The sequence below is a fragment of the Echinops telfairi genome, unplaced genomic scaffold (genome assembly GCF_000313985.2).
Source record: "Echinops telfairi isolate 266 unplaced genomic scaffold, ASM31398v2 ScPeMD7_443;HRSCAF=831, whole genome shotgun sequence".
Lineage (NCBI taxonomy): Eukaryota > Metazoa > Chordata > Mammalia > Afrosoricida > Tenrecidae > Echinops > Echinops telfairi.
Window position 1 is genome coordinate 80,367,518 of NW_022104341.1, and position 8,937 is coordinate 80,376,454.

The 8,937-nt window shown below is 55.8% G+C and overlaps 1 protein-coding gene across 1 annotated transcript in view; it reads left to right on the forward strand.

Annotated features, from left to right (window-relative positions):
• The window catches only part of TRABD2B (TraB domain containing 2B), a 267,203-nt gene extending 262,120 nt beyond the window's left edge, over nucleotides 1-5,083 (forward strand). Inside the window, exon 7 of the mRNA XM_004699446.2 lies at nucleotides 4,616-5,083. Within this exon, the coding sequence (XP_004699503.1) occupies nucleotides 4,616-4,835 (220 nt within the window). The 3' untranslated portion in view covers nucleotides 4,836-5,083. The remainder of the gene's footprint in view (nucleotides 1-4,615) is intronic.
• The last annotated feature ends 3,854 nt before the right edge of the window (nucleotides 5,084-8,937 follow it).

Below are 8,937 nucleotides of genomic sequence, written 5' to 3' on the forward strand. Positions count from 1 at the left end.
CTGGAGGGTCAGAGATAACCTGGCAAGGCAGAGGGAAGGGAAGGGATGCCCCTGGGAAGTTGAGCTGCAGGCCAGCCAGTCCCCTAGATCTGACCTTGTGTAGCCCAAAGAGGTTGAGGTTCAGACCAGATGTGCAGTGGGGTCTCCAGTCCCCTGAGCCCCACCCCCTGGGTTGTTCACCCTGAGGCTTCCCCCCAAGCAGAGGGCCCTGTTCAACCAGGCTCCAAGCCCTGTCTCCCTAGTCTCCAGGAACCCTCTAAGGAGGTCACCCAGGGCAAAATGACCAATAGTCCCTTTATTGCCCAGAGCTGTCCAGAGGCCGGAGACCCCCTGGATAGCTCTGGAAGATCCTCCAGCACTGAGAATCACCTCAGCTCCTGGGAGCCCGCAGAGAAGCCTCGGGGTACCGACATCTGTGTGTCTGCAGCCCCAGCCCTGCTTTCTGCGTTCTGCCGGAGACCTCACTGCTGGTTTCTGCTGCTGGAAGACATTTGAAGATCCTGGATGTGCTTCCTTGTCATTGCTCATGTGGAGATACTGAGGCCCAGAAGACACGACCAGCCGACGTCACCCAGCAAGCCAGAGCATACTGCCGGCTGGGCCCGGGGCGCCTGCCTTCCCTGCCCGAGGGCCCCTGGCGGTTCAGAGCAGACTTGGCCCCTCCGTGCCAGCCATCTGCAAAGCCTGGGAATGCACGAGTGTTTGGTTTGGCTTCCAGGCCACTTTGCCAGGAGACCATTTTCCCCAGCATGAGGTGGGGAGGAGGTGGGGGCTGGACCAGGGACTGGAGCTTTGTGAGGAGAGTGGGCCAGGGAGGCAGTTGAGGGGCATTTGGAGGGGCTTTTCCTCCCACCCAGCCCCCCTCATTTCCCTGGGACTCCTTCCAAGCAATAAAACCCCTCACTCCAGCTCAGGCTCCAAGGGGGAATTTTCATCTTTGGTTTTCAAAGTGTGAAAGAAAATGCCTCTGGGCGCCTCGCACAGCATAGTTTTCATAACTCCTAGCTGTGCCTTTCCTGCAAAGGGAGGGTGCTGTCTGAGGCAGCCCTGAGGCCCAGCTCCAGGCTCCTCCAGGGGCACACAGCCCCTCTCTCCTCGGCCAGCTTTGCCAACCGCCCTGCCTCAGAATCTTTATGGATATTTTGTGTTGTCTTGGGAAATTGGGGTTGTTGTTGTCATCACTAGAAAAGGCAGGGAAGAGGCTAGGGCAGAGACCCTGGCTGGGCATGGGCACTGACCCCTGCAGCAGCTGAGGCCACCAGGGGCCTCCGGCTCGCACCTGGCAAGCCTCCACCCACAGGTTCTCAGGTCTCAACACGAAGTGCCCAGCTCCCTTGGTGAGCTCCCATTATTCCCTGCTCGCCTCTGTCTGGCCAGGCTGGGGGCAGGCTGCCTGAGTGCCCAGCCTAGCTCTTGTTGTAATTTGGTGCAAGATACATCATCTTCCTCAAGCTCAGCTGCCTCATCTTGGAAATGGGAATCGTCGTGGCCTCTACAGCAGGGCTGTCGGGAGGATGAAGAAGGTGCCGGGTGGACAGCCCCTTGCCCAGTGTCTGCTCACCCTTCCGCGGGTGTCCCATGCGTGCTGGGGACTGGATGTTCTTCGGCTCCCCAGATGGCTGCTATGAAGGAGCCAATCTGCTCTGAGTCAATAGGGCCCCTCGGGTGGGGGATGGTGTGGGGAGGGAGGCGGAGCACCAGGTCTAGCCGCCTTCTGTTCCTGAGAAGTGCTCTCTAAATGGAGAGCATTATTATATTTGTAGTATTAGATTAGAACCAAATGGAAATGCCTCTGTTGGGTCAATTCTCACTCACTGCGACCCTATAGGATGGAGTGGCACTACTCCCTAGGGTTTACGACACTGTAAATCTTGCCAAAAGCCTCATCTCTCTCCCACCGAGTAGCTGGTGGCTTTGAACTGCAGACTTGGAAGTTACCAGCCAGCGCCATGCTTCGCCCGCTGTGCCACCAGAGCTCCAGTATGAGATGAGTTCTTATTAAAGACAGACACTACAATCTCAATCGTCGGGATAAGATAGTGGAACTTTGGGAGCCTCGTGGGTTCTGAGTTGGCTGCTAATCACGAGGTCAGCAGTTCCAACCCACCAGCTGCTCCGAGGTAGAAAGGCTTACAGTCTGGGGAACCCACAGGGGCAGTTCCACTCCTCCCTTCCCAGGGGTTGCAGAGATAGAATGGATGGGACAGCAGGGAGTATTTTGCGTGCCAGTCCCTCTTCAGAATGGGTTACACTCTCAGGACAGAAATTCGCTAAAACCTCAGCAGCCTGAACACCCCGCGGATGACAATGGCACAAGCGGTCGATGGGGAACGCACAAGGCTTCACGGCGCCTTCACTACCCCCAGGGGCAGTCACCTGGCCGAGATCAGAGCTGGGTAGGAAAATGGCAGCAAGACCTTAGGTGCGGTTGCAGCGGGGGTGGGTGGTGTGTGCTGGGGAGACCCTCGGAAGGCCGGGTGAGCCCGCACAAACCATGGCAGGTCGCAGGTGGCCTGAAGCGATCCAGGATCAAGGACAGCGCCACTGGGGTCTCCAAGTGGGAAAGGCCCTTCACCCAGGGCTGTGGCATGTCCTTGTCTGCACGTCTCCAGGAGTGTGGAGTACAGAGTCGAGAGAGAAGGGGCCCTTCCTTCTCGGAGATGCACTGAGATGCCTAGAACAAGGCACCCAGAGGGCATTAGGAGTGCCCACACCCTGAACCCATATGGAAGCAGATATGGGCTTGTTGACGCTGGGCTCCCCTCCCCACCCACCCAGGCCGCAGCTGAGCTGGCCTGTGTGCGAGTACCAGATGGAGCCGGGCTCTGAGAGGCCAGCGCGTGGCCCTGGGCTGTGGTGGTAATAATGACAGGGACTCTCCGTGGTGAATATGGCCAGTAGTTAGGACCTGGTGGCCCAGCATGAGGAAACACCAGGCTGAAATGGGGATGGGAGCGGGGCTCCCAGGTGGACCCAGGCCTTGGGCAGTGAGTGCAGGGAGGGAGGGCAGTTTCGCCCATGGGAGTGCTCTTCACTGCAGGCACCCAGGAAAGCGATTCTCCTCCTGTTCCTTCGGCTGAGGAGGGAGGGGCCAGCTGCCGAGCTGGAAGAGGGCTTACCACCCCCTGCCCAGCTATCAAAGCTCCAATCAACTCCCAGCCAAGCCCCAGGTCCGTTCTCCAATGGTGGGCCAGGCCCGCACCCTTCCTGCTCTGGGTGCTGGAGCAGGTGCCTTAACCTCCTTGTGCCTCAGTTTCTCACAAGTAAAATAGGGGTGCCTGCCTCATCGGGGCGTTTGCCATGAGGAGGACCCGTGTCTGATGAATGCTCACCCCAGCGACGCTCTCACTCATGTGCAAGCAAGACATGCCCAGCCTTCAGATTCCGGCGATTTGCCAATTGCCTTGTGCTACCCCTTTGGGTAATCTAGACCACCTCTACCCGCTGGCCCACCTGACCGGGGACTCCCAGCCCTGGTCCAGCTCTGTCGACCACCAGTTCTTCACAGTCAGAGGGCTTCTCTGTCCACAGAGCTGTCCAAATGCTCCCCTGGTGACCTCTCTGTGATTTTTCATATCTCTCTCTCTCTCTCTCTCTCTCTCTCTCTCTCTCTCTCTCTCTCTCTCTCTCTCTCTCCTTCCACTTCCTAACTCTTTCCTGGAGCCCAGCATGTAGCCTGAGCTCTGCTTTTGCCCCCGTACCCCCCTCCAATGTTCCCAGCCTCTCAAGCGCAGACTTAGCCTGCCAGTATTTTCCTGCTGTTAATCTCTTTTTTATTTCTCTGTCTCGTTCTCTGCCTCTCTTGTACCCTCCCTCCCTCTTTTTCACAAAAGCTTTTTTGAGCCAAGAATCTCACCTGTTACTTCCAAGCCTTCATTCCCATTTGTATAAGTTCAAGAGACATATACCTTTCACTAAACGCTCACTGCGGTTCAAAGCAAGACAGAGCACCTGCCCCCTTGAGGGACCACTGCCACCTCCCTGTGGCCTAGCCACGAGGCCAGTCCTCTGAACCTCAGTGTTCCCCTCTCTTGAGAGGGGATAGGGAGACCCATTTTGAGGGTTTGTTGTGAGAACAAGAGATACTCGTGGCAACGTGCTGGACCCATAGTGGATCTTCAGTAAGTGGTGGTTCTAGTAAGGAGAGCGATAAAGATGATGGGGACTTTGTTTGTTGGTGCTTGTTTGTTTTCATTTGTTTTCTCGCTGTTTCGGTTGGGAAGAAGAGAACAGCTGGAGGACTGTTCAAAAGTATGGAGACCGGATTTCTCCCATCTGACACCCAGATCACCTCCGTGTAAACACTTTCAGCCTTTTGCCTGGGACCTAGTTCTCGATCATGGTCATCCTTGAGACCTGTGGTCCACAGCCTGGGCTTGTCCCAGAGCCATAGAACGCAGCCTGGCATCGACGGGTGGGGAGGCCTCGGCAGTGGAATGGGCCAGCTGTGTGGCTCTGGAATGCTCACTCTCCTGGTTATGAGCCCCTTGTTGCTTTCTCTGTTAGGAGGAAAAAGTGTTCCCATAATGTTGGCTCTAAGACCCAAGACCACTGCCTCTTGCCCAGGACAAGATGCTGACCTGTCACTGTGCCATCTGTGCTTCCTCCCTTCCAGCACCACTGCCTCACCAGCCCCACTGCCCCTCCAGCCCACGCACAACTCTGGAACTGCCAGACCCCCCCTCCAGCTCTCTGACCAGCGCCAGCCCCAAGGCCATCTGCGTCCTGCCAACAGCTCAGCATGTAGCCACCCACGACTCATCCGGGGCTTCCTCATTGCCGTCACTGCCAGCATCGCCACCACGCCCCTGCTGCACATACTCGGGCCCTCCTGACCCCTGCTCTCGATGCAGACAAGCCAGAGACACAGCGGAGGGTCTGCAGCCACCACCCACAGCTCCTGCCACCACTTCCAGGGGTGTCTGACCCCTCATGGGCAATCCAGGTGGGACCGGTTAGAACATTAGAGCTTTGTTCTGCCCACTTACATCTTCTTTTTTGTAGAAGGATCTTAATTTCCCATAGTGCTATGGGGCTTTTTTGTAAAGATATGTGTTCATATTAAAAAAAAGGAAAAAATGTATTTATTCTACCATAAAACTATTTTTATGTGGTATATGTTAATAACCCCGTAATTAGCCTCAACACCGGCCCACGAAGTGAACCAGGCTGCCAGGGCACCTGTGACCTCGTGAGCGTGTTCCCCATCAGTGGAAACCTCCCACCTCTGGGTTTGGTTTCCCCCAGTCTGGGGACTTCGGAGAGAGGGCAAGGCAGCCAGGCTTTGCCTTTATGAAGCTAGATTTGAAAGCCAGAGTTGTGGATGCTGGCTGCCCTGGAGACACCCAGGCGCCTGGGGAGATGCGTTAGGAAAGAGATTGCTGCTAATTTCGAAAACCCTGAGTGTCTGTGAACTGCCCTCGTAGCTCTTGGAGAGTGTTCTGACCAAAGCACCGAGGTGGGCCGGTGGGTGAGTGGGCAGGAAGGGGATGCTGGCGCTGAAGAAGGTGGTCCCCAACCTCACTCGATCAATGGTTCCACCGAGGTCCCATGAGAGAAAGTGGGTCGTCCCAGGTCTCACAGCAAGTGGCAAAGCGAAAACTTGAGTCCAGGCCTCGCCAACTTGATTTAAAGTCACAGTCAACTAGGGTGAGGTGGGCCGGACAACAGGAAGGTCTCAGAAAGACACTCCAGGCAGGGAGAGGGGCCGAGGGGTCATGCGATAATCATACGAAGAGCTGCCTTCTGTCCAGAGCCTCCGGGGTGATAGGCACTTTGCACGCTTCGTCCCTGATCCCCCGGCCAGGTCTGTGAGGGGCACCTGATCCCCGTGGTGCAGATGAGGAAACAGAACCCCTTAAAGAGGTGAAGGGACTTGCTCACGGTCACCCAGCTAATCAAGAGTCATGTTCTGACCCCACCTCCGTGTCCTTCAAAGACAAGGCTTTTCTGCACCCTGTTCTGCCTGTGCTCTCCGTGCAGGGATGCTCTAGGCACGACGGACCTCCCCCAAAGGGGCCTACCCAGCTGGGCTCCAGCAGAGGCTGACCATAGCTCCTCACGTTGGTCCCTCTGGCCAAGGGGGGCTAGCACTGCCACGTCCCCTCAGGTTGTCTTATCTTAGAACCAATGAGGGATTTTTCTGCCAAAACTAAGGCTGGAGGTTAGGGATAGCTGTGGAGGGTCAGGGGAGGCAGATAGCTGGATTACAGAGTCTCTCTTCCCCAAGGTGGTGGCTGAGAATGAAGTTCTCAGTTTTGAGCCCCTCACCCGGGCCGGTGGCTCATGTTTGAGTCCTGGAATCGGACAGCAGAAAGGACGAGAGTAGCAGTGAGAGTAATTAGGAGGCCCAGAGAGGGCAAGCACTTCTCCAAAGCTGCACAGCCAATCAGGTCTGCCCAGCGCTGCCCGGGCTCAGGGCACTGTGGGTTACCCTGGAAGCCTTGACAAGGGCTGACCGGCCCTGGTACCATCGTGCCTCCCATCTGAGATGGTGGGATTCTGGGCAGTTCCTCGCATGGTCCGAGGTCTCATGGGCATCTTGGCCAGCCGCTGAATTCTTTTCAGCTTGGTTCCAGCTGAGTGTTTGAACCCGAGATCTGAATGGACCCCTGAGCTCTGCTTCTGATGGCCCAGCCAGTCTTGTGAGCACTATGCTTGAAATTGAACTTGAACCCAGCCAGGGCTGGAGCCCATTATCCTTGGCAAAAAAAAAAAAAAAAAAGTGACTTCCTCTTTCTGAGCGGGAAGGCGCTTTAGCTGATTTCGAACGCCAGCTCAGAAGGGCGGTGGGACTCAAACATACCGTGCAGAGCAATATTGGGATGAGATAAGTGGAAAGGAATTAGAAACACACAGGCCAGAGGCTTCTCTGTTTGGGGCAGAGTGTGTGGCACGATATGGTGAGGTGGAGCTTAAGGTTAATTAAAGATGAAGCATTTGGGCAAACAGTCCAGGCACCTGACAGTGTGCCCAGATCTGTGCCAGGCAAGGGGCCAAAGAAGTAAATAATTGCAGCATGTAATTACTGAGCGCACGTAAGTAGTGCCGGGCTTCATGTTGGGGCCCAATGTAGGCACCTTTCCTGGTCTAGAGAAACTCAGGATCAAGGTGGGACAAGCAGCCCGTGGAGGTGGATGGCTTTGTGAGATGGGAGAGTGGAGGTTACCCAGTCCAGGCCCCTAACTTCAGGCTGATTCAATACCTGGGCTTTCCAGATCCCTCCTCTGGGCAGCTGGGGGATTCCAACCCTCCCTTGACCAAGCATTCAAGTGTTTACAGAAAGATGGATGGGCAGCCAGATGCAGGGGCCAACTGATAGGGAGACGTGTGTCGCCAGGAGGGCCAGAGCCACAGTGGGTCAGACATCTGCAGGCAGTTTGCTGTGCCCCAGGACTTTCTGCTGCCAGGGTTTGAAACTGAGTTGAACCTTTGACTTAGATCCTAAAGGCCTGAGGCACAGACACGGCATCTGCAGTGTGAGGCCCAAAGTTCCCTCGGCTTGGGCCAGGGACCCACCATGCCATCCACAGCTCAAGCACCTTTGGAATGAGCTTCCTGCCATCTTTCTGGCATTTCCCCAGCATGTTCTGTTTGTCTCGCCATCTGAAGCTTCTTCTGAAGCTCCTTTTGTTCTGAGCACAGTGTCCATTTCTTGAACATTTGGCCTTGGGGCAGGCAGGAAAGATGGAAGGACCATGCCCCTGTGGGTAGGTGATGTGTCTGGAGTCAGCCAGCAGGCGAACGGTGGTCCTTGGTCCACCGTCTCTCAGGTGAGCTGACCACATGACCACGGCTCTCTGGGTCTTCCTTCAGAGGTTGGCCCGATTTACCCGGGATCAGGTGAAGGCATAGGATGGGTGGGCTGTCAGGTAGGCTGGGGAGCACAGTCCAAATGGCCCCTGCAACCCTAGGTCACAGATCCGGACTCTGAGTTATGGCAGCGTGTCCGAGAATACTGTCTTCTGGGATGCTCTGAGCCAACTAGACTTCTAGACCCCCTATTTCCCACCACCCCAATCTCCAACCTGGTACCACTGTCATAAAAGACTCCCAAAGGGCAAGGAAACGTCATTCTATCAAAAGGAAGATTCATGAAGGATCAGAGAGCGTCTACCCGGGAGTTGAGCTTTGGCGGCCTTCGGGGTGACAGAGGACAGAATGGGGGCTGGTGATAGTTTGCGCAGGACCCAAAAAGTCCTCAGCCTGGCTTCCTAACCAGGATCCAGCCGAGCTGACTCTGCCAAGTCCCACGGTGTCCCTGGCCAGGCGAGTCACATCCATCTTTCTCTTTCTAGAATAGACAGCATGTCTCACCTTGCCCCTCCCTGGGTCTGGAATGCCTTCCTCCTTCTGCTCTCTTCTAACTACTCATCCATGAAGATCAGCTTAGCCATTTCCTCCTCCAGGAAGCCTTCTGGGGCTCCTTGGGGCACTTTTGGCATCCACAACAGCCACCACTCAGTGTTGTTACCATGAGTTGGCAGGGGTCATGGTATCCTGACCAGGCACATAGGGGATGCGCAAGAGATGTGCAGGGAGGGAGCGGAGAAAGGGAGAGAGCGGAGGAGGAGGAAGGGAGGAAGGAAGGAAGGAAGGAAGGAAGGAAGGAAGGAAGGAAGGAAGGGAGGGTGAGGGGCGAAGAAGAGAGGCTGGCGTGGCTGTGCATAGTAGTAGAACTATTCCCCCAAAGTCAGAGGAGACCAATTGGGTTGCCCTTGAAGGTAGTGAGTTTCCTGTCAGTAGAGAGACGAGAGCAGGGGCCGTGGGCCCACTGACTGGAGACAGAAGATTGAAATCTTGGCAGGGAATTGGGGTGGGCGTCCATAGGGTTCTTCCTGGCTCTGTAGTGCGCCAGTCCTCTGAACATTGCTATTGATCCAAACATTCATCGAAGCAGCCAAACATATCACCCCAGCTGGCTGTCTGACCGAGTGA